The 25,599-nt window shown below is 48.4% G+C and overlaps 1 protein-coding gene across 3 annotated transcripts in view; it reads left to right on the forward strand.

Moving 5' to 3' along the window:
- The window catches only part of LOC111138641 (RHO family interacting cell polarization regulator 2), a 210,826-nt gene that overhangs the window by 173,397 nt on the left and 11,830 nt on the right, over positions 1-25,599 (forward strand). The window contains exons 9-20 of one of the 3 annotated variants that reach the window (XM_022490672.1): positions 4,024-4,067; positions 5,251-5,376; positions 5,618-5,766; positions 7,066-7,195; positions 7,606-7,755; positions 10,744-11,382; positions 14,200-14,381; positions 16,659-16,830; positions 19,708-19,843; positions 20,725-20,886; positions 21,895-22,053; positions 25,069-25,271. In XM_022490672.1, coding sequence (XP_022346380.1) covers positions 4,024-4,067; positions 5,251-5,376; positions 5,618-5,766; positions 7,066-7,195; positions 7,606-7,755; positions 10,744-11,382; positions 14,200-14,381; positions 16,659-16,830; positions 19,708-19,843; positions 20,725-20,886; positions 21,895-22,053; positions 25,069-25,271 — 2,252 coding nt within the window. Of the gene's footprint in view, positions 1-4,023; positions 4,068-5,250; positions 5,377-5,617; positions 5,767-7,065; positions 7,196-7,605; positions 7,756-10,743; positions 11,383-13,248; positions 14,041-14,199; positions 14,382-16,658; positions 16,831-19,707; positions 19,844-20,724; positions 20,887-21,894; positions 22,054-25,068; positions 25,272-25,599 lie in introns of those variants that run through there. The other 2 variants (XM_022490673.1, XM_022490674.1) reach the window with 2 other exon arrangements.

The raw sequence follows: 25,599 nt of genomic DNA on the forward strand, positions 1-25,599 counted from the left end.
AGGTTTCAAAGACATCAAGCTGCAACTGTAATTGCCCCACCGTGAGTTTCAATTCTGCAAGCAGCGTGGTGATTGGCTTACACAAGCCACTAGAACCTGAGGAAGCAGAGCCCCAGACCTGCTTCGGCCTGGCCGGTGCTGGTTTGCAACCTTAAGCCATAATCAGCACCTCGGGTGATAACTGCTACGAGCAATTTCAACAGGTTTTGCTTCAATAACCTGGGCTTATAAGCTCGAAACCCATCACTACCAAGTACCTTTCTCCCATTTGGATAAACTCAGATATGAAATTTCTGATAATTTTGAAAGGGGGGGGGGGAAAGAACCTTAAAAGCATTTTTCCCCCATACATACCTTGACCCACACTAATACCTGGTCGGCTTCTTGTTTTTTGTTTTTTTTTAACCAGGCTTCTGTTGTAATTGCAAGGTAAACTGTCAAAGGATAAAACCTGAACTGATTTGCAGAGGTTTTATATTATTTTATTTTATGAAGACTTGTTCATTCATTTGAGAGAGAAAGAGAGAACACCCCAGTTCTAGTGGGGGGAGGGACAGAGAGAATCCTCAAGCAGAGTCCCCGCTGAGCCCTGAGCCCTACTCGGGGCTGGATCTCAGGAGCCTGAGATCATGACCTGAGCAGAAACCAAGAGTTGGATGCTCAACCAACTTAGCCTCCCAGGCGCCCCTCTGCAGAGGTTTTAAATGGCACTTTGGATCTTAGAATTGGCGTGTCTCACCAGTTCCTATTTGTAGAAACCCATCAGTTGTGCTTTTTTTCTGATGTATTAAAAAAATTAAATCGTCCAGAAAATAATTAGTGAACATTGACTTTTTAAGTTCCACTCTTATTTTAGGAAATCTGTTCAAGTGGCTTCTTGTGTTCTAATTGTCAGACCCGTTCCGGGACTGGCTCCAAAGGGGTAGGGAGGCAGAACGAGATGGTGAGTTGCTGCCATCTGCTGACAGATGGTGGTAACAGCAGGTGCTTTCTTAAGCCTCCCTGGACCTCGTCTATGATCTTAACCCTGGAGTGTCCTTGAGATGGGTGGAAACCAGAATCCTCCATTCCCCGTCTCACAGCTCCATAGGGCTACTCACAGAAGGCACGATGCCTGGCGTCATACCATCCTCATTATCTTTCCATGGGTAAAAGCATGTTTAACCTACTATAAAAACAACCAAGAACTGAAAGATCATAAATGGCCTCTTGAGGAGACTGAACCACCAAGGGATCCATGGGTCAAATGGACATCCTGCGTGTGAGGGAATGTAAGAGTCCCAGGGCTGGTCTTGTACCAGCTATTTCCTCTATGGCCACCTCTATCAAAAGTGAGGGATTGTTCTTCTCGAGTCTGTTTTAAAATTTTTAAATGGTACCTTCTCATTTTTTAAAATACAGGCAAGTAGACCAAAAATTTTAAAGTCATAATATAGTTGCTCCACCAGTGCTAAATTTTGTAAAAATTGTTGTGAATACCCAAATAAGCTTTCCTCTGCATATATACTGTTTGTCAGCCAACATACATGATCTTGTTTGTCTTTTCTCTTATAAAATAAATGCATGATACTTTAAAAAGCCCCATAAAAATCACTATATAATGTCAAAACTGTAACTTGCTTCATAATCCCATCTTACCAGAGAGAATTATTTTTATCACTTTGATATGTTTTTCTAGAATTTTTTCCTATGGATACATTTTTATGTAGCGGAGGTCATCCTCTACATAGGTTTTATATTTTGCCTTTTTGCTTTTTTTTTAACCTAATATTAATAAACATTATCTTATTAAAGATATCTAAACATCTGTACTGAAATTTTTTACTTAAAGAGTGGTCGACACACATTGTTACATTAGTTTTAGGCATACGGCATAGTGATTTGACAGGTTTATATGCTGTGCTATGCTGGGTATGAGTAGCTCCCATCTGTCCCTATACCACACTATGACAGTGCCATCAACTGTATTCCCAGTGATGGACTTTTCATTCCCATGACTTATTTACTCCGTAACTGGAAGTCTGTACCTCCCACCCCCCTTAACCCCTTTGGCCCATCCCTCCACTCCCTTCCCTCTGACAACCATCAGCTTGTTCTCTGTTATCTATGGGTCTGCTTCTGGTTTTGTTTACTCATTTTGTTTTTAGATTCCACATATAAATGAAATCATGCAGTATTTGTCTTTCTCAGCCTGGCTTATCTCACGTAGCATTATAGACTCTAGCTCCATCTATATTCTCACACATGGCAAGATCGCATCCTTTTTTATGGCTGAGTAATATTCTGGTGTATATAAACATTTGTACTGAATTCTTAACTGGAATTCTTTATTGTATTTTTTTTTTTGAATTAGAAAGTGAGAAAGTACTAGAGAGTTTGCCCATTTTTATTCAATTTGTCTCATTCCTTGATGACAGTGTTGTCTTCGGGTCCCTATTCAGGTAAAGGACCTTGCTTTGTGATTGGCACAGAAACAAAGGCAGGATTACTGATGAGCTTCTGTTAACAAGTATAGTCCCTTACATTTGCCGTGTACGTCCGATGTGCATACCTTCCTCCCCACAACTTTATTCATGCTTGACACACAGTAGGCACTCCGGAAATATTGCTGAGTAAATACAGGCCACTCACTCCACCCACACGTATCCTCTCCCCCATGCCTTCTTCATTCTCCCGTGGTGATATTCTTCTGCTCACATGCCACCTTCCTCCATTTAACTACCCCACATTAAATGAGATAGAATTTCTTGTTTAATTATATAAGTAACACATTGTTACAAAAATTCAGAATATAGGGAAAAAACCTCCTTTTACTGTCTCTTCATTGTTGTTCCCCTCTCTGATGCGTATCAATTTGCTGTCTTTTCATACCAATAACCTCTTTTAAGTGAGCTGTATCTAGCACATGCTTGATGAGTAGTATTATCCCACTGCCCAATATATAATCGTCACTATGTATTGTCTTCACCGTCATTGCCATTGATTGTCTTTACAAGCAGTTCTATGAGGTGGACACTGCTCCCCTCCTTTTAGAGGTGAAGAAAGTGGAGTTAATATCTAGAGGGTACTTGCTGGTAGAGAAAAAAGAAATCCGCTTCAGCTTTAACCCCTCTTATTGTCTCTTGTCCTTGTCTGTTTCATCCCCGAAACCGCATTTTGTTCTGTTTTCTGGGTATCCGTGAAGTCTCTTTAATTTGCAGATTGTTACCCCAGGACACTGAGTCTCCATAAATATCTACAGAAAGAAAGAAAATGACTGATGAAACCTGGGGTCCTTGGGACATCCCACGACACTGCTGTGACGTGCTGTGTTCTTGCTGGCACAGCCGAAATGGGGCTGGATCTCAGACTGGCAATGACGAGCCAATGGCGCAGTGGCGCCATCGGGGGGAAGCCCCATCTCCACTTGGGGAGTCTGGGTTGTTGTCCTTTGGTTGGTTGGCTTTTGTTTTCTGAATCACTGGCTTTGTGTAGACAGTAACCCATTCTAAGTGGTTTCATAATATACTACGTGGTGGCATCATTATGCCGGATAAATAGGAAAAGGAAAACACGGGAATGAGTGAATTGGAGAGAGGCAAGAGTACAGGGAATCTTCACCCAAACGAGAGGAACTTACCAGAAATCATGAATCTTGGGACAGAAAGAAAAACAAGAGAGCTGTTTATGTTCATGAGAGCATTTTGGGTAAATAAAGGCACATATCTTTCTGGCCCTCGTTCTGTGATCTTGAAACCTGGGTGGACCCTCAGCTGACCAAGGATACACACAGAGTTCTAGCCCCTGCCCAACAGCCTTCTTTGCCCCAGAAAGCAGCGTCTTCGATGGATCCAGTCAGAATGTTCTCCCGGGCTGGGGTAGATGGAATTCCCAGCATCGCAGCGCCCTCTGGTGCTCCCCCAAAGCTATTGCATGAGCTTTCGCAAAGGCCTGCAGCTTATTAGGGTTTGTAACTGTGCTGGGGTGGGTTTGCGAAGAGGGGAGATCTGTTCTGCACCTCATATCCCGTTGATTGCTTTCCAGGTCTGGCTGGTTTTGCCCGCCTCTGTCCTGGAGATCAGTATGAGGTAAGTGTCCTGTCGGTCTGCGGGTTGGAATCGAGGATTTGAGGGACAAGGGTCAGGTGGTCATTATTTTGCTTCTTAAATTCCCTTTTTTTTTTTCTTTTACATTTGTTTATTTTGAAAAAAAATTAAGCCAATGAGAAAATTTGGAGATGGAGACCCTCATGTAGTCTTCACCCAGATCCAATTTCCACCATTTTGCCACACTGGTGGTGGTATCACTGCGATGATTGTTGTTATTTTGCTGAAACATTCTAGACTAACGCACAGACATGGAGACCTTTCACCCGAAATGATTTTCCTAAAAAACAGAAGGACATGCTGTCCTATCAGCACTGTGCAGTTGTCCATGCAACCAACTTAACGATGGCCCTTAGCTACGGTTGCTTGTTGTACAATCTGTCTCGTCTTTTCCCTGGTGTCCCAACGTCGTACTTGATAGCCATCTTTTCTCCCGCTCCAAGAGCCCATCCCAGATCACAAGTGCTTTTAAATATTGTGGGATGAAGAAGCTAGTATCTAGACCTTTCTTTATAAAGATATACTCCAGAAAATATAAAAGCCTTTCATCTTTTCCCCCTTCAAAAGGGAACTTTCCTAATTATTTCATTTAACTGTCTCCTCCAAAACCCACCATGATCGTCCTTGGGGAGGGCGGGGGAGGAGGATCTTCCTGTCGGAGCAAGGAGAGCGGGAGACCCTCTTGCGGGACTGTGTTGGACTTCAAAATCCTCGTCTCGCTCTGTCTTCTTTATCCAGGAGGAGGGGTCTTACTTCTTGCTTCTGGCTGCTAAGTAGGTTTTAGCTGATGGTTTCTCCTCCCTATCACGGAGCTGGGGAGTACAGTGACTGTTGTAATAGACTTACGGGGGGAATGAACTGGCCATGATGACCGTGGTGACGCGGAAGGACACGGTGTGATGACCCTTTACTACAGGAGGCCCTCCATGCGCTCTTGGAGGGGAACAGACCTTCCTCCCCCTTGAAAGCCTCTTCCCTGCCCCCTACCTGCTCCACCCCCCAGGCCCCCGGAAATTTGGAAGAACCCAGCAGAGGGGGGTGGCTGGAGGAGGATGGAGAAGGGGAGAAGAGCAGCTGCTTTATTTCCCTGCTTTTTTTAATCTTGGTGTGTTGGGGTGGGGGAGGTGGGTGAGGGTTGTGGGACCTGAGGTGTGGTTTTCTGCAGATTTTCATGAAGTACGGCCGGCAGAGGTGGAAACTGAAAGGCAAGATAGAAGCCAATGGCAAACAGAGCTGGGACGGGGAGGAGGTGGTGTTCCTGCCCCTGATCGTTGGATTCATCTCCATCAAGGTTCAGTATTGTCTCCATCGTCCCCCGTCTTCCCACTGCACGGCTGGGTAGCCCACGGGTGGGGATTTGTGTTCATGACTTCTGCCCACCACCCCCCACCCCGCAGACCCCTCGCTGCACCCCGAGTCTGTGGCAAAGACCACTGCTGTCTCCCAGAGTGGGCCATGAAGAACACAGGGGAAGCGTGCCTGGCCTTTCTCCTGGGCTCCCTGTAAGGCCTTCCCACTCATTCTCTCACCAGGTCACAGAACTCAAAGGGCTTGCCACGCACCTCCTGGTCGGCAGCGTGACGTGTGAGACCAAAGAGCTATTTGCCGCCCGACCTCAGGTGGTGGCTGTTGACATCAACGACCTCGGCACCATCAAACTGAGCCTGGAGATCACTTGGTAGTAAGTGGCCCTTTTCCATGGGGTCCTGTTAGAAATACACACCTCAGGCTCGGGCTATTCCGAGGGTGGCCCTTGGACAGTCAGAGTCCCCAGGGAGCTCGTCGCAGAAGGAGACATGGTTCCAACCGAGACCTGTGTCAGAACCTCGCAGGGGACAAGGATCTGTCCCCTGGCTTGCCACATGACAGTTGTGCACCGTCGTCTCCATAAGTCAGAGAAGCCTCTGTCTTATCACTGTTCTCTTCTACTTCTTGTTTTAAAATATTTTATCCTGCCACCTTCCCTCCCTGTCAACCTTTAAATACATATAAAATAATATAAGTCTCAAGTAAGCTAATTTGGGAGGAAAATAACTGTCCAGGAGGAGATATTTCCCCCTCAGAAAGATCCTGATTCTCACTATAGGGTTTTCACTGCCTGTCCCACTTCAGCTCTATCCCATATGCTGCTCAGGGAAACTTCTCAGTATTCTTCACGCTCTCCCGCAGCAGAACAGCCAAAGGGCAGGAGATACCTCTTGTCAGAGCAGTGAACTTAAAGGTGGTTTTCTGAGGTTGTCTCACGAGAAAGGTCATGTGTTATTTAAACACGGGTTGCTCTCAAAGTTTGCTACGATGCCTCTGGTGTATTACCACATAAACATGACCTGCTGAGCACGGGTGTTCAGGGACCCCTTTCCAACATGGGGTCGAGCCACAGAAGCAGCAGACGCCCTGCCGTGTTGTCACTGTTTGAAACACTATCCCACGCGTTCTGCCCAGCCTTCCCTCCTTGTAGTTCCTAGTCATCGATCTATCGAATGCGAGGTCGTTCTTGCTGGATGAACCAGATGCGTGATGGCAAATGTTGTCATGTCGGACAGGACAGACTGTCCTCCTCCCATCACGCAGGAGTCTCTGTGTCCGCTGAGACGAGAGGGAGTCTATGTTTGTTTTCTTTAGAACAGTGATCTGTTGCTCTCTTATATTGTTAACATGTCTGTCCCTGCAAAGTCAGAGACATTTTATAGACTTCAACATCATGTGTTGGGCAAGCATTAATATGTTTACATTTCTAACATGAACGGAGAAACAGGTTCTCCTAGATAAGTCGCCCTTAGAGCCATGGTGCTGATCTGTGGTCCCTTGCGTGGGTCTGGGTGTCATGTTCTGCTCCACTTTCTGTTATCGTGGCTCGTTTCCAGCCCCCCCACACCCGCTGGTTTGCGTTGACTTTGGTGTAACAAGGACCCTTCTCAGCCCGCAGTCCGGCTGGGGGGGCTGGAACGGACGCACATTCATGGGACTCCTTGTGTTGCAGCCCATTCGACGTGGAGGACGTGACGGCATCCTCAGGTGCTGGGAACAAGGCGGCAGCCCTCCAGAGGAGGATGTCCATGTACAGCCAGGGCACCCCGGAGACCCCCACTCTGAAGGATCACTCCTTCTTCGTAAGTTCCCTGTGGTTTCTGGAGGAGGCGTGAACTCGTGGCAGGGCTTATCCCCAGGATGTGAAACGCCTGACGTCTGGTGTCGTGGGTTCTCGATAACCCCTAGCAGTGCTCATCTCAGAGCTCCCCCTAATCAAGCAGCGACTAAGAAAAGCACATTCCAAGAGGCCCTGGGCCATTTGCACACAGGCAAACACCACCTCCCGTCTGCCCTCTCCCCATCCTCCCCCAACCTCCCCAGCGCTTTGATAATGTGCAGACTTTCCCGGAGAGTCTCCGAGGTCAGCCTTTTAGGTAACAGATGTCGGTAAGGGCCTCCTTGCAGTCATCAGAAATGCTTGCTAGAATGCTCACAAAACACGGTGCCTGTTGTCTCCCGCTAACTCCGCTGTCTGCTTTGACTTCCGAAGAGGTGGCTGCATCCTTCGGCGGCCAAGCCGCGGCGGTTGTCTGTCTTGAGTGCCTTGCAGGACACTTTCTTTGCCAAGCTGCACCGCAGCCGCTCTGTCAGCGACCTGCCCTCCCTCAGGCTGAGACCCAAGGCCGAGCTAGAGTTTTCTGTGAGTGTGGGTGGCCTGCCCGCCGTGCAGTGCTCGCCTCGGGGGTTCGGGGCGCATTTGCTTCCATGTGTCTCTTCTCTCCTCTGTCTCGCTCGCGGGGCAGTGGTCACAGCTGTCCTGTCCCCGGGGCGGGAAGTGTGTTCCTGCATGCGCCTCTGTCACAGACCCGGCGTGGCCCTCTCATCCCTGAGCCCTGCTTTTGTGCCGTGATTTTCTCTGCGGTGGCGAAGGTATCCATGGTAACAAGATCATCGTTTTTGAAAAGTGCCGTTACCCCTCCACCGTCAGAGAAGGTGTCTGTTCCCAGGTTAAGCGAGCTTATCGCTGAGGACTGTCTCAGTTTTAGACCTGGCATGTGAGGGAGTCAGAAGCCTTTGTACCCACTTCCCTAGAGCTCCTTTTATTTAAAGATGGTCTTTGCCTTAGTTTGTGGTCGTGTGTGTTAATTTTTCTCTACATTAGCAAACGAAGCTCTTTCTTTTGTAGTCAGGAATACAACAGGGGAGCTACGGTTCCTGTGTCATACATCCTATCCCAAAAGAAATCACACAAGAACATACGGACATGGAAGCGTCTGCTCTTTACAGACATTAGAAAAGTTACCTTTGGGGAAAAATAAGAGTAATCTTTGAACGTCCAGAAAGGAAAGGACTAAAAAGTTTTCTAGTTAACGATGATAATCATTGCATCTAATTCGGTGAATTACAAAACACAGGTGAGAAAGGCCAGGCTAACCTAGCGGAGTTTCCAAGGCAAATAGGAACATTCTAGAAGGAAAATGTGCATGAACACATGGGCCAAAAATGGACATATAGCAGATGCTGTTGTATACACAGCTATCGATATAATGTGTATGTTCACGCTCACGTACTGTAAGTTCTGGAGGGAGTTGGTAGGGGTTTTAATAGCATAATTTAAAGGAGAGCGAGTTTTGAAAACCCTCCATGGCTTCTTGGAGCCTTTTGGATAAAGGCAGAGCCCTCAGAGCGGCTGTACCTGTCCGGCCTTCAGCAAGCTTGCCTCGCCTGCCATTGCCCGTTCTTGGTCCCCTGCTGCAGCCCCCAGAGCCCCAAGCACCCTCCACCTGCACCTCCCCCTTTGCGAGCTCCCGTCTGTGCACACCCACCGCTCCTCTGGAAGACCCTTCCTCCTCCTAGCCTAAACCTCCCTGAACTGCGGGGCTGAGCTCCAGGACCACCTGTTTCCCGGTTGGCAGCCATCCCCGTGTCGGGGTCCTGCCTCGCGATGCCGCGCCTCGTTAGAGCTCACTCCCTTGTCCTGTCATGTGACCATTCATGGGCAGGTCCCCTTGGCGCCCCGGAAGTCCCCTTGACCCGAGTGTCTCAGCTCAGTCTGACTCCACGCTGGCCACTTACGCAGGTGCACGTCGGATTTAGGTAAATGGCTGGCCAGGACTTTGGGATTTGAATAAGAGCCCGACTGAGAGGTCCCCCTGCCTTCACTGAGCCTCCCGGCACCCTGGGTGGCCAGGGATGTGCTTTGAAGATGAGATGAGATGGGACAGGACCACCTGGAGGGCCCAGAGCTTCTGGGAGATGCTCCAGAAGTTCCCCCTTTCTCCCCTTGAGGTGGAGGGTGTGGGGGGCAGACAGAGGGCACTGAATTAAACAATCTCTGGGGCCCTTGGAGCCCCACCTGCTCGTCAACAGCTGCTGAGAAGTTTCTAGAAGTTTCCACTTTCGGGCCCGCCCCCCAGAACTCTGAACAGCACTCTTCGGGGGGCGGTCACAGAAGAAAGCATTCTCTAGAGGCGACCCTGAGCCTGCAAAGGTTACCTGAGTGTCCCAAGGACACGTCCCTTCACTCATCCCCGTGGTTAAAATGAATCGCCCTCCAGCCAGATGAGAATGTAAAGTTAGGGTTGAACTAACTGCATGGGTTAGGATCTGGGGGTCCCCAGTCCAGCAGTGGTGGGGGGACCAGGAGGACTGCTGGGGAGGACAGGGAGCTTTTGTCTTTCTGTCTACTCCATTTCACTACCAGGAACATTTTTGTTTCCTGGGCTTATTCCCAGCAATATTGTGATTTTTCCTTGCTTCCCAAGGAATTCAAATAGACATGCACTTGGTACTTAACCATTTACTTAAAAGATCAGTCCAGAACCCAAGAGAAAATGATCCATTTCCAAGGAGCTGATCTCCAATCACTAGAAAACTTTTCCCACAGAGCAGCTCTTGGCCCTGAGACACGGCACAGACCACAGCGTAAGGAGCGATGACTTGGAAATCATTTTAATGCCTGCATAAACAAATGATCTTGATTACCTGGGTATTTGTAACCTCTCTCCTTTCTGAGTTCTGCTTCATGAATCACAGAGTGTACTTGACCCAGCCTGGGTCGGCTTGACAAGAGGACGTGGTATTTCTAGACGCAGTTCTGGGAGAGGTTTAAGTTTATTCATCTTTTTCTCCCATTTTTACAGAGGCTTTGCAACTATGTTTCTGGCCTTCAGTTATTTGTGGCACGGTGACTAAATTAATAGAACATTTTCAAGGGCTTGGGAGTTGTGGGTAGAGGGTCTTTTAAAATAATTTATGAGAACTGAAGCAGAACAAAGCATCACATCTTTTGAGTGAACTAGCATGAGTGTTGGAACGTCTTTTAAGATAAATGCCAAAAAAAAAAAATTTGTAGTGTTATTCATAACCATGGCTGCCAAATACTGTGAGATTCTGGATTTTAGGAAATAGGCTCTGTTCCCTCCCCTCCCCACAATCTTTTCTTCTGAAAACTGTCGAACCTAGGAATAGAATAATGAACGTTCACCGAGACTCAGCACCAGAAATGGTCTGTAAAGGCTTTTCTTTTGCCTCACACACACGTGCACAGACAGAATCAACAGCTGACATGTTAGGATTATGAAAGCGCTGGGTGTGTATTTTAATTGCCGGCATCTTGTCTGGAAAGAAATCCCACCCAGCATATCGCTTGTATTTAAAATAATAACAAGATGCCTTTTATCCACAGTCTAATCTACCTGATGACGTCTTTGACCACGGAAAGGCAGCTGAGGAGAAAACGCCCCTGTCTCTCAGCTTCAGTGACCTGCCCAACGGGGACTGTGCCCTCAGCCCCCACGCAGCCGGTCCTCTGTCCACCGCAGGCTCAGCAAACCCAGAAATTACCATCACCCCTGCAGAGCGGAACCACAGCAGCCTGGCCTCCCGGAACGAGGGCTCAGATGACGCCAGCTCAGCATCTTCTAGAAACTCCTCCAGAGAAGGCCAAGAGCCACAGCCACATGTGGAGGAGGACACAGACGGGCCCGGGACCCCCCTGTTCCTGGAGAAGGACGTGGCAGAGGCCCTCCTACAGGTGTCCGACGAGGCCTCGGAGCTCAAGCCCGTGGAACTGGACACGTTTGAAGGGAACATCACGAAGCAGCTGGTCAAGAGGCTGACCTCGGCGGAGGTGCCGGGGGCCACGGAGAGGCTGGCCCTGGAGGGCTCCGTCAGCGGAGAATCCGAAGGCTGTCGCTCCTTCCTGGATGGAAGCCTAGAAGATGCGTTTAGCGGGCTTTTCCTTGCCTTGGAACCACACAAGGAGCAGTACAAAGAGTTTCAGGACCTGAACCAAGAAGTCATGCACTTGGATGACATCCTAAAAGTAAGTACCATTTTAGGGAAATCAGATTAGGTGCGGAGAGAGGCGTCTGAAGCCAGCTTTCTCTCGGAAGTAGTGTGTCTTGGTGTTTTATCCCCCTGCATCACAGAACTGAGGGACGGTCGTCATCTGAATGGCACCGACTTTGAAACACCAGGAGTGCGTGTTCGTTTTTATTTCCGTCACACAGATGAGTTTCCCCCGACTTGGTTAGGAGTTCAGTCTCCAGCATGCGGAAGGTCTGAGCCCCTCCAGCCCCACGGTTAGTCACCGCAATCCCAGAAGGGAGCTGGAGGCACTTTGGGGATCATAATCTCCCTGAGGTGCTACTGGATAGAGTCCCTTTCTGACTGAAGTCAAGAGAGGCAACTGTGATGTGGGAGCCCCGGGCCCATACCTCCCCCCTCCCTGCCCCTGCACCCCTCACCCCACCTCCCCCTGCACCCCCCACCCTGCCTCCCTCTGCTCCCCCCACCCCACCTCTGTCCACACCTCTCACCTTGCCTCCCCTGCACCCCTCGCCCTGCCTTCCCCTGCACCCGACACCCCACCTCCCCCTGCACCCCCCCTTCTCCAGTCTGGTCTTGTCCCAACCAGTGAGTCGGAACTTGCAAGTCATCATCTCCTGTGCTGTAGAAACCAGGGACCCCCCCCCCCACCACCAGAGCTCTCTCTCTCTCAACCTCACTCCTGCTCAGACAGCTCAGGGTAGGCCAGGTGGGAGAGGAGTGTGAGAGGGATGATCCCTTCTCAGGCAGGAAGTCCCAGGAAGGAGGCTACTGTTGCCACACCAGAATGTCTGTGTTGCCACCAGGCATGAACTTTCTAAAACACTGCCCAGGAAGACAGAGCCTGAGTTTTGTCCCAAATCCCACAGCCACCTCCTGTGCTCTCAGCTTTGCCACTCTGGCCTTGCTATACGGAAGGCGAACTGACTCCTTTTTCCACAAAAGAGCAGTTCTCTGGGGACCTGTCCTATCAACTGGGCTGGAAGAGAAGGTGCCAGGGGCTCGCTGAGATTCCGCCCACAGAAGGCCGTCTCATCCCCTTGTGTGATTGTCTGTAAATCGTGGTCTTCTCAGTGGCACGTGGGAGCACATTTCCAAGGCTTTTCAGACTGTCTTATCCTTCTTGGTGGTGCTCATGACCTCGGAGGGGGGTTGTCCCCAGGGCAGGCTGACTCTCCAGGTCCTCCAGAGCTCACGACAGACTAAGAAGCAGGCCAGGGCGTTCTGCCTCTGCTTTCTGGAAAATACTTCTCAGAAGCCCCAGCTCAGGACTCCTGCATGGAGGCTGCTTGTCTAACACTCCAGTGAAAACATCTTCTGTCACCTCAACAGACTCTGGTCTGCGGAGTTGACCAGCTTCACTTAGTGGGCAGAAGGTGTGAAATTCAAAGACACAGCTGACCCCCCCCTCCAGCAGGTGCCTTAGAGAAGCGCGTGGGGAGAGCAGCTCCCATCTCCAGGCCTCTAGATGGCTAAGATAGCGGGGTCTGCCAGCGAACACTGAGCAAGCCGTCTGTGAGTCAGAACAACCTGGGGGCCACAGATTTCTTTCCAGAGTATTATTTCCATCTGCTGTTGTTCCAAAACGATCCTGCCTTGAAAATCCTTAAGTGTCCCTCTTTCCCTTTGTTAGGATCAATGTTTAAACGCATCCGTAATGGGTGAGGTTAAGTTCGGCAGATAGCTGGTTAAGAAAGAAGAACGTAGAATAAGTTGCATCTGGACTGGCGCCCTCTCTCTCTCTCTCTCTCTGAGATGGAAAACAGCGTTTGAGTTTAGACCTGGGGCAAGTGGCTGTGGATCCAGCCAGAATCGAAGCATCTGCTAGACAAAGTTTCTCTTTTTCCCCTTCACATCCTAGGATGCTAAGCCTCTTGAGGATCAGAGACTAAGTGATGCAGCCTCTGGGACGGAGATCACTGAGGGTGAATGAAACAACTCTGATTTAAAGACCGAAAGACGGGTTCCCCTGTGCTTTTGTGCCATCTTGAGTCTCAGAGACAGACCCCTGCAAGGCGCTGCCTGCCTTGTGTTACGAAGTCAGCAAGGAGAGCCACCTAACTGGAAGCAGGACCTTTGGTTCTTGTGCCTTGCAGGATCGGTCCTGTTCAATCCACCCCAGCGTCCATCCTCTTGAGTACTTTGGAAGGACGTCTTTCCATCTCTGTGCCCATAGCAACTGGCCTTATTCTGTTTGTCCTGCTTCTGTCTGTGTTTGGCAAGATAGACTCCTCCAGCCCCGGAATGGGTTCCTTGGGCAGCCAGCTTCTGTCTTGGGACAGCACAGACATGGCCGTGTAATGTTACGCATCGGTTATATTTGGCCTTGACGCCATGGCTCTTCAGACTCGTCTGCTGGTTGTGTTTCCTTTGGGGTTGAGCGCCAGGCAGAGGGAGGGCTAGAGCAGTTCTGTCTCCCAGGGCTCTCTGAGCTATCACAGTCCCTCAACTTTCCATTATAAAACTTCAGGCAGAAACAGAAGGAATCCTAGAATGCGCCCCAGCGTGCCCATCTCCCGCTTCCACGATGTCCACTCAGAGCTGGTCTTGTTTTTTCTGTCCTTCTTCCTGCTTCTGTCTCGCCAGATGATTTTGGAACAAATCCCAGATGCTGTGTCATTTTATCTATTGTTGTACTTTTTTTTTTTTTAATATGAAAAGTTTAAGTGCATTTTTTTTAACGCCAACCACAACAAAAAATAAAAGCTTGAAAAAAACCCAGAAAGTGTCGCATCTCACGTTGAACGCTGCGTGCTGTGTTTTCTGCCTCTGGCTATGTTGATCTTCTCCCTGATGCCTTCTGCCTTTGCAGTGCAAGCCGGCCGGAAGCCGCAGCCGGTCTTCCAGTTTAAGTCTTACAGTCGAAAGTGCTTTAGAAAGCTTTGATTTCCTGAACACCTCTGATTTTGACGAGGAGGAGGACGGTGATGAGGTTTGTAATGTTGGCGGAGGCGCGGACTCGGTATTTTCAGACACCGAGACCGAGAAAAATAGGTAAGTGTAAAGTTGGTGTGTGTTACACCTCTGAGGTCTGGAGAGTGGTTCTCTGTCACTGTCCGTCGCCTCCCAGGCCCCTCCCAGGAGGAGAGAACTTCCCACAGGAATGGCCATTGACTTTCAGCTCCCTTTTACTGTCCAGGACGATGTTTACATATCATTCACCTCTTTTGTGCTGTTCAAGGAAAAATGAATTGCTTTTCTTCCTCATAAATGAAAGGGACATGTTTGTGTGTATACACGTACGTCCTGGACGGTTCGGGGCCTGCTACCTGACCCCAGTGTAATTAATTCCGCATTAACTAGATATGCTGTGTTTCCGGAGGAGTCCTACTGGATGACCCGTTTGTACTTGGTTCTCCTCCGTCTGGGTCCTATTTCTAATCTCTTCGTTGTGCTAGTCTCTGCCTTTTCCACCCCTTTATCTCTTGCTCCCTTCGACAAAGTAGTTCCAGATCAAGATTATGGGTGCACTTATCAAAGCCAGGTCTCAGCCTGGGCGCGTATTTCCCTTACAACGAGTGTTGACCGACTCATGGCTGAGACCTGATTGCACATTCTCTGGGACAGGCAGGGGTGAGGCAGCGGGAGGGGGCGATGAAGGTGAAATAGTGTCACCCTCTCCATCAGTTTTCTGGGACAGCCAGAACTTGTGTTTGGAGCTGGAGTCTGGGGTCCGTTCTGTGACTTCAGCGGAAACAAAGCAAACGCACTTGAGCCTACTCACCTTCATTAACTGCTGGGGGAGAAAAAACACGCACACATACTTCCCCAGAGGAACGCGTGGATTCCCACCGTCTTTACTGCTGACGTGTTATGCAAACAGGTTTTCCAGTTACGAGGAACTCCACCTGTCCCATCTTCGCAAACCTCCCTAGGTGATGTTATAATAACATTTTTGAGGGCTTTCTCATCCCTGGAGGGGTCGTTCTTTCAAAATCAGGGAACAAAAAAGTGAGAAACAGAGTTATCCATTGAGCAAGCCAGGGGCCTGGTAAACAAAATTTTTCAATGACCGGAAGGCTGATGTTATATTCCTGCATTCTGTGCTGAGGTTTTTCTAGCCTGATTGAACTTGTGAAGTGCTTCTAAACCAAAAATCCGTCTCCTCGTTAGCGTAAGCTGTTACATGGTATGTCAAAGTCAGACCTCAGTCTAAACTTCCATTTTTGCTGCCGTCAGAAGCATTTCAACAACAAAACCATCAGGGGTTTTGTACATTTTGTAGACCATTGATATTAAATTGTCTAAACTGATTGACTTTATGTCATCAGCGGGATTAGGTGAAATTGTGGAAATTGTGTTTGTGCGTGTGTGTGTGTATGTGTGTGTTTTAAATATGTGCTGATGGCCGGGACACCAGCAGAGTGCTTTCCCCTTGGAGGTAAAAGTTAACTGGAGGAAAATGTTCAAGGCCTCTAAGCTCAGGTGCATGATTTTTCTAAATCCCAGGGGCTGGGCGGTGGCGGGGGGAGGGGCGCGAACCCAGAAGCCACTAGCTGCCTGGTCGCCGCCAGCTGTGTAACAGGACACGGTGGTGAATATCCGTGCCAGTCAGCCCTCCCATGTGTGAAATGAGACAGCTACTCCCTCTTTCCCACACAGATTAATTTTCAGAACAAAATTAGATAATAGAGGCAACAGATTTTATTTGTAAATCTAAGTGCCTGTCACGATACAACTTGAGACAGCTCCACGGCGAGGCTGAAACCAGGCATAAGAGGCAGAACCAAGCCCCGCCTGGGAAGATTCAGATGCCCCCTTATAGCCTTTGTCTGGGGCAGAACGTCATGTCTCCTGCTGGCAACTTTCTCCTTTTCTTCAAGGAGCAATTGATCTGAGGCCAAGAAAAAGCCTTGACTTTACTTCTTAATGGTCTTGCTCTTGGGGCGACCACAAATACAGAGGACAGTTTAATCCCAGAAAATCTGGCAATTTCCCATCCACCAAGCAAGCAAGTATAACAAGCACAAAAACGAGAGCCCGTCTCAAAGACTCCTTGGTGTGCTGGCTTTACAAAGGGCTCATTGTGCTCGGGCAACAAACAGAGAACTCTGGGAGCAATCTGTTTGCTCGATCTTGTAACAAGGCACATGGGTTGACCAGGCTGAACCCAGAAGCAGCTTTGGAAAGGTAGCTAGGCTTTTCGAGGCGGGCTTAGCGAAAGCCTCCCGTTCAGTGGGTGCCAGAGGGGGCCTTTCTTGAGTTTTGTTGAGGTGACCTGGGGTTTCCATGCCAAAAGAAACTAACATCTCACTCCCCTTCCTGCTCCAGGACCTACAGAGCCACACACCCTGAAGCCAGGGGGCACCTTAGCGAAGCACTGACAGAGGACACAGGGGTCGGGACTAGTGTGGCCGGAAGCCCTCTGCCGCTGACCACGGGGAATGAAAGCCTGGACATCACCATCGTCAGGCACCTTCAGTACTGCACCCAGCTCGTTCAGGTAGGACTGCTGACTGCGTGCCTCAGAGCCCAGGCTGTGGACGCACCAAGGTGGGCTTCCTTTTTCAGTTACGCCAGAGAAATGAAAATTCAGGAAAAAGAGAACCGTCTTCCTTTGAGTTGGGGCAACTCAAACATTCTCATGGGCATGGCCATCCTCCCTGAGCCCTGGGGTTTTATTGTAAAACCCAGCTCTCCACACTTCATTCTTTTTTTTAAGATTTTATTTATTTGAGAGACAGGGAGAAAGAGCACAAGCAGGGGGAGCGTCAGAGGGAGAGGGAGAAGCAGGCTCCCTGCTGAGCAGAGGTCCCGATGTGGGGCTCCATCCCAGGACCCTGAGATCATGACCTGAGCTAAAGACAGACCTTAACTGATTGAGCCACGCAGGCGCCCCTTAGCTCTCCACACTTTAAGAGGTCCTAGGTTAGTTCTTGATGTCAAATCATTTGATAAAAGAGAAGAGTCATGTGACTAGGGAAAAATTTTTGTGTTCTGCCAGCTACAAATGAATGGACTTTGAAAGTGAGAGCTACTGAGCATCCTTTGGTGTGCACTTGTCTCCTGACTTGGCTTTCTACCACCCGGACAGCTAAAGGGAAAAATGCTGTAGCATATAACCCCAGCTCTCCAGATCTGGGATAAAGACTTACCAGCAGCGAGAAAGAGCACTTTCATAGGACATTATCATTACCAGTTAGCTCTCATTCTGGGGCACCGTGGGCCTTAATTTTCATTTCAGGTTGTTTACCGGTTAAGGTTTTACAGTAGCGGAGCACAGATTTGGGAATTCTTTGGTTGCAGGAAGTGCTTTAGGTGTCTTGACAAAGCATTTTTTCCTGAGCATCTATTTAAAGGCGTCCTCCACGCCGGGTTGCCTGTCTGCGCTAGCCTGCTTACACGCGTGGGGAACAGGAGAAGAGTGTGACAGCAAATGTCAAGGTCTGTGGGGGCATTGGCCAGGCAGGAAGGGGGCCAAAAAGGAGGAGTCATGCTCCTAAGAGCAGGGGACCCACTGGAAGACTAGAGGCAGGGACGGGAGGAAGGGGCCGCAGAGGGACCAGAAGTGGGTTAGGGCGCTTCTTGCGTAATATACTGATGCAGTGTAGCACATGCTTCTGCTTCCCGAATAAAGAGCCACAGAGTCACCTCAGACACTGTGGGAAACTGGCTGGCAATGAGGACTCTTGTCACTGAGTTGGCCACCATCCCCGTTGATCTCTTCTGTTGGCTGCTGAATTTGTGCGCTGTTTATGGCAAGCCATTTACTGGCAATCTGGCAGGAGGTGCTTTTTTTTTTTTTTTCAGACCAAAATGGGCAAGGACTGTGATTTACTTTTAGCTATTCTCTATTCCCCAAGCCCTTGAATGAGACAGTTTTCACCATTCTTCGTCCTTGCTGAGCCTGATTCTGGCCTGAGCCAAGGACCTATTCGCCTTTTAGAGGGAAAGTCATTATTTTGTGAAACGTAGGAGAATTCTCTTCCGTAAATGAATGGATGTTTTCTCTCGAAGAGGAATCAGCAGACACTCTTCAGTGCCATGTTGTTGTCTAGACTCAGGCCATGGTTATCACACGTCAGCTCTTCTGTGGGGGGACATCAGTGCCAGGAAAAACAGAAGAGGTAGATATAAAAGATGTGGAATAAAGTAAGGATTAGAAGCTTAATTTCTAACTCACATCTGCTGCTGAATCGGTGAGTTAATGCCTTCAGTTGGCATGTAATTGCAAAGAGATAAAAATGGGTATTCCATAAGAATCATGATAGTTATAATTATGCCCCAAATCAGTTCATTTCTCCTGTATTTCCTTAGAGGAAAGGCATCAGTACATAATTGTTTCACGAGACTTCTGGATTTGAAAACCCTATTTGTGTGTTCTAGGGGGTTTAGTACAGGATGCATCCTGCCTCCATGCCCACCACGTGACCGGGACAGGTCTCCAAGGGACACAGAAAGGACAAGAACATCCACGCAGCCACTGACTTCTGTCCTCTCTCATGCCCTTTGCTCTTGTGACCTGCACGTAGGTGCAGTCACTTGCTATGTATTTGGCCTTGGACACATTACTTGATCTCTCTGACCTCAGTTTCCTCAGCAGTAAAATGGAATACCAAGGGACACCTGGGTCACTCTGTGGGTTAAGGGTCCAACTCTTGGTTTCGGCTCAGGTCATGATCTCAGAGTCGTGAGATCGAGCCCCGCGTCGGGCTCTGCACTCAGCTTGAGGTGTTCTTTCTCCTCCTTCCTCTGCCCTCTATGTGCTCGGGCACTAAATAAATAAATAAAATGCTTAAAATACACTATCAACAGTACCCACCTCACAGGGTGGCTGTAGGAAATCACAACGAGCTAATACATGGGCTCAGACCAGTGCCTGGTACCTAAAAAGCACTCATTAATTAGAATGAGATAGCCTTGATTATAATCATGATTATTATACAACATGTTCTTAACGTTCAGCTTGAAAACAAGGAACTCAATCCATGCTGTGAAAAATCACTACTTGTGAAATAAATCTTTCTTTCTGTTAGCACACAGATAAGCAGCCTAAATATGCCCTCATGGTCTCAAAGAGGATTTACAAAATTTACGATACATAAAAAGCAAAGGCAACTTTATCAGAACCTTGCAGCTCTGTTATTGAGAACGTTCCAGAATCTATACAGGCACGAAAAAAGGTTGTAAAGCAACAAAAACATGTGTGATTTCATCAGCTCTTGTCATCGGCCTGGAATGAGGAACGTTCTCAAGCCGGAACTAAATCACCGCACGGGTTGAGTTTGCCTGACCGCTGAGTTAGGAAGGAGGCGGTTGGGCCGGGAAACCTCCATTGACAGCAGCGGAACTGAGCCCCTGGTTCTGTTTGTCTCCTCAGCAAATTGTTTTCTCAAGCAAAACCCCATTCGTGGCGAGCAGTCTCTTAGAGAAGCTTTCTAGGCAAATCCAGGTGGTGGAGAAGCTGTCAGCAGTCAGCGATGAGAACATAGGGAACATCAGTTCCGTCATTGAAGGTAAGTACGTGTGTGTCCCACCTCCATGCCCGCGCTCGCCGGCCGCATCTTGCCCCTGACGCCTCAGGACTGCAGGAGCTCATGCTCGGGCCATAAAACAGAGGAATGTCCCCTCCCCAGTGTGGTCTCCTGAACACCTTGGAGTCCAACCAGCAGACACTGTGTTTTCTAGAGGGCCTGCCAGCCCCGGACGTCAGACACTAGTCCATAATCAGCACCAGCGTCCACCTTGTAGGCCATCTCACAGGCTTCCTCTACCAGAGAAAGGGGACCCTGGAGGGTGGCTGAGAGGCAGAAACAGGGACCAGACACTCCGGGTGTGAGTGACTCGTGTCCTCCCTGCTCTCAGGCACTCCTAGGCCATCACAACCACACACCAGGGAGATGCTAACCCTGGGCTGCCTGGCATGATACTCTTCCTGAGTTTCATTCTCATGTTTTGCTGCCAAGTTACCAGAGAGGACACAGTGAGAACATCTTCCAAGAGTAGAGCTGCTGTGTTTTCTCTCACTGAAAGCGAACAGTTTTGCTTTTGCTGCATGTCCTCAGTTGCCCAGGCTGGAAGGGCATAACTTCTGGGTCCTTTGGAAAATCTGCCAAGCACAGAGAGATCTTGTAGTTCCGATTAAACACCACAATCTTTAGGGGATGCCCGGCTGGATCACCTGGCCATTGGCGGAGCCCGAGACTCTGGATCTTGGGGTCGTGAGTTCAAGCCCCACACTGGGTGTGGAGCCTACTTTGGAAAAAAAATTTTTTTTTTTTTAAAAAGAAAGAGAGAAGGGGGCCCTGGCGCTTGCCCCACCCCCACACAGGTTCATCTCTTCACCTGCTTCTTTCAAAATGTGCGACGTTGGGGTCGGGGTTGCTCTCTCTTCCAGCCATCCCAGAATTTCACAAAAAGCTGTCCTTGCTGTCCTTCTGGACCAAGTGCTGCAGCCCAGCCGGTGTCTACCACAGCTCGGCCGGCCGAGTGATAAAGCAGCTGGAAGCCAGCTTTGCCGGAACCATCAACAGAGAGCACCCCGGGCTTGCAGACCCAGGTAAGGGGCGGCCGTGAGGGGACAGCACCTCTGCCGTTTGGCCTAAGAGTGAGCGCCGGCGGGTCCCTCCCCCGGGACAATGACTGACTCTGCAGAGAAAGCAGCATCCGCTCAGTACCATCTAAGAAAAGAAAGACTTGGACATGTTTTAAATCATGTTTTAAATCAGATTATCAGCAGATAAATCAGATTATCAGCTTTTAAAAGCTCTGTGTTTCTATATTGCCATTTAGGTGGTTGTAGGCATTTTTCATTAAAATGCCACCAATCTGAGAGTGCCACGGGAAATAACCCCTTGGGAAAAGCTGTTGGGCGATTTCCACTAAGGCTAGATGTACCCCTACCCTATGACCCAGCAATTCCGCTCCTAAATATATCAAGGAAAGTACCTGCTTATACTCACAAAAAAGACAGGCCTAGGAAAGTTCATAGCAGCTTTATTCACAAAAGCCAAAAATCAGAAACAACTCAAATGCCCACCAGCAAGAAAATGAGTGTATTTTGTGGGTATGTATGTGTGTATGTAGATGTGCCTATGCATAGTATTGTATCTATGTATTGTGCTTTTATCAATAGTAACAGATTCCCACAGTAGGGGATTACACAGCAGTTTTTAAAAAGAACCAATGACTGCTCTAAGCAACATGTAGATGAATCTCACAGATATTTTGTTGAGTAAAAGGAGCCAGATACAAAAAGCACCTACTAGATCATTCCATTTACATGATGCTCAAAACAGGCGAGGCTAATTCATGTAGATGGAAGCCAGATGATTAGTAACCTAGAGTGGGAAGGGGCACAAGCTTACCTTGTGGGGAGCCAGGCGAGTTCTGCACCTCGTCCCTAATGGCGGTGACAGGTGTGTGTACACATCAATGCGAAACTCACCGAGCGGAGTGCTGAGGACCAGCTCAGCTCCCAGACTCCTCTCTGCCACGTACCGCAGTAAAACATGAATGAACGGTCATGTCTCTTCAAAGCTGCTTCCCATCTTTCCCTTCCAAACAGTGTTCCGAACCCTGGTGTCCCAGATCCTGGACCGGGCTGAGCCACTACTCCCCTCCAGCCTCCCTTTGGAAGTTGTCACCGTTTTCCAGTATTACGGTTATTTTACCAGCCACGGTGTGAGCGACCTCGAGACTCACGTGAACCAGCTGGCCAAGCAAGGTGGGACGTGTTCTTTGTCACACTGTGCGGTGGCTCCCTTTGGAGTCCGCTCTGGGCTTTTTGGGTGTAGTGTTGAGTGAGGGGAGCCTTTTCGTTTCTCCCCAAGTCCACAGCTGGGTTCAGATCTGCCTTTTCAGTGACTTTTGGACCCTTAACATTAGTGGGCCTCTTGGCAATGAAGCGGGGGTTTACTCAGTGCGTCCCAGTCACCCAGCAGGGGTGTAATGTTGACGAGAAGCTGCTAAATGATTTACCGATGTCATTTCTTTTCTTCATTAATGTACTGTATTCGCCATTTGTGGGATCAAGCCTACAGTGGGGACTATTTCAGGTTGCCCTTTTTGGTGGTGCTTTCATATTATAAGCAGAAGCAGGATTCACAAGAAGGCAATGGGAGGTGTGCCTGAGTGGCTCAGTCGGTTAAGCATCTGCCTTCGGCTCAGGTCATGATCCCAGGGTCCTGGGATCAAGTCGCACATTGGGCTCCCTGCTCAGTGGGGAGTCTGTCTTTCTCTCTCTCTCTCTTCCTCTGCTCCTCCACCCTGTTCATTCTCTCTCAAATCAATAAAATCTTAAAAAAAAAAAAAAAAGCAGAGTGGCACGTTGATAAGGAAAGAAGAGAAGATGGAAAACTGAATCTCCAGCTGGGGATCCAAGGAATGAGAAGAACGGCCACCAGCCTAGCAGTGTGGTGCTTCAAGTATTAGAAATAAAATAAGCACCCGCATGGAGGGAAAACCCCTTTAGGAGTGGAGTCAGGATGTGAGGGGCCGGTTTTCTGGTTCCCACGTCCATGCTCTGTAAACCCACCAAGGCCTGACAGTGCTGGGGAAAAGGGGTGGGAATGAGGTACGTTTTTTAGGATTGGATGGGCTGGCACAGCACCGGGCTTAGCCCTTCTCTCTGGAACATCAAACCCTGCATGGACACGTCTGTCCCTGAGGTTTCATCCCAGGGAGAAGCCTCACATCCTCCTCCACCTCCGGCCACACCAGCCGGAACATGGGAGAGTCTGCATAGGCCTCACCACCGGCAGACGCTGGTCCGGAGCTCTGGAAGGAGAGTAGAGGCAAGAGACCAGAGGCTCTCACCTTGGGATAGTTGTCGTTTCTTCATTCTCAGTTTGTCATGGTCTTACTAAAGCAGTTTTCTGAGTAAATTTCCAAATTGTGATGATTTCTGATAGAGTAGTATATCCTAGGGTAGTTGGTTTTTTTTTAAGATTTATCTATTTATTTATTTGACAGAGAGAGAGAGATCACAAGTAGGCAGAGCGGCAGGCAGAGGGAGAGGGAGAAGCAGGCTCTCCACTGAGCAGGGAGCTGGATCTGGGGCTCGATCCTAGGACCCCCGGATCATGACCTGAGCTGGAAGACAGCCACCTAACTGACTGAGCCACCCAGGCACCCCTATCCTAGGTTTTTTTTTTTTTTTTTTTAAGATTTTATTTATTTACTTGACAGACATAGATCACAAGTAGGCAGAGAGGCATGCAGAGAGAGAGAGGAGGAAGCAGGCTCCCCGCAGAGCAGAGAGCCCGAAGCGGGGCTCGATCCCAGGACCCCAGGATCACGACCCGAGCTGAAGGCAGAGGCTTTAACCCACTGAGCTACCCAGGCGCCCCTATCCTAGGTTTTTTTTGATGTTATATCTCATGTTGTTCTTTAAAACTTCTTTAAGTTTTGTAGCACCCCTGCCTTTGGAAGCATACTAATATGGTTGACGATTGTTGAACAGTTAGATTGTCTTCCATTGTTTGGTTGTTATACATACTACTGTCTTGAGACCTCCTGCTGGGGTATTTATTTATAAAGAAGTAAAATGACCAGAACATCCCCAGCAGGAAGAATAGGAAATTAAAAGAAAAAAAAAAATCTCCAAAATTCACTCATGTGTCCACGGTAGAGAAGATGCTGTTCTGCCGATGGAACATGGATGTTAGGTTATATTTTCCCATCTGCACTGATGAGACATGCTCTCACCCTAATGTTTCTGTGGCTAATTGAGACCCGTGCTGGATTCCTCGTCAGGGATTGGAATATATTCCTTAGTCCTGGAACGTGGTCATTGTGTCCACACGGGACTCAGAATTTTATATTTTTATCATGCTCTCTCCATATTCCAACCAACTGACTGGATTTCTCCTAGTTGGCTGCCTCTCTGCCCAAGTACTGACAGAGAGAACGGATAGCTGAGGTCACTCGGGGTGAGGGCTTTGCTATACGGGTAAGACTAGAAGAAGGACAGCAGCGTTTGCTATCATCAGGAAGACTGGACAAAGTGTGTGCTTGTATTTTCTTTGCTCTCTATTTTTACGTTGGACTATTCATCTGTACATTATTTCAGTCTGGCCATACGGGACGGAGGTCCGCCTTCACTGGTTCCCTCGTATGGTTTGCCGTTTGCCTTAATATAGTTATTTGAATGATGTAATATTTCAAATATTAGTGAAAATTTTCACTCATGAGTGAAAATAATAATTTCTCACTAATTGGAAATATCACCTTTAACATAGGCTCATTTTTCATACTTGAGCCTTTTATCATATATATACCTGAGTCGTATTTATATTTTTAGTGAGTTTGTTACCCTATGGTCAGAAGGTGAACTCTGCTTTCTTTTTTTAAAAAAAATATTTAAATTCAATTTATTAACATACAGCATATTATTAATTTCAGAGGGAGAATTCAGTGATTCATCAGTTGCATATAACACCCAGTGCTCATCCCATCTCGTGCCCTCCTTCGTGCCCATCCCCCACCGTTACCCCGTTCCCCCCTCCCCTCCCCTCCAGCAACCCTCAGTCTGTTTCCTGTGATTAAGAGTCTCTCTAATTTGTCTCCCTCTCTGATTCCATCTTATTTTATTGTCCCCTCCCTTCCCCTATGATCCTCTGTTTTGTTTCTCAAATTCCCCATGTGAGTGAGATCGTATGATAATTGTCTTTCTCTGATTGACTTACTGCAGTGACGTGGATGGAACTAGAAGGTCTTCTGCTTTCTTTTCACTTGCTAGTTTCCTTGATTCAGACTCTGCAATCGCTGAGAGATGAGAAGCTGCTTCAGGCCTTACGTGACCTTGCGCCCAGCAGTCTCCCCGCCCAGCAGGAAGTACTCAGGACCTTGGCTCTGCTGCTCACTGGGAACGACGGCCAAGTGAGCCGGGCTGTGATGCTTTACCTGGCTGCGGCCTCCAGGAATGAGCATTTCAGGGAAAAGGTAAAGCCCCAGATCATGGACAGCAAGCTGGAAGCTGGTTTCATTTTCCATCATTTACTATGCATATTTTGCCATGTGTTTTTCTTATCAAAATGACTTTCTACTGCCTATTAATAATACATATAATTATATATACACATTATTATATGTAATACTATGTAAACTACAGAAATATACTGCAAATATTTGAGCGCCCGTAAGTCCAGGCCCCAGAGGGAACTGTTAATAATTTGGTGTATGTTCCTTCTCATTTTTTCCTATGTATCTGCTCACATGTATGATTAATTGTTTCTTAAATGAGGTCACACTGTTCTGTTGTGTAACTAAC

This window comes from Enhydra lutris, unplaced genomic scaffold (assembly GCF_002288905.1).
Source record: "Enhydra lutris kenyoni isolate GAN:26980312 unplaced genomic scaffold, ASM228890v2 scaffoldscaffold93, whole genome shotgun sequence".
Lineage (NCBI taxonomy): Eukaryota > Metazoa > Chordata > Mammalia > Carnivora > Mustelidae > Enhydra > Enhydra lutris.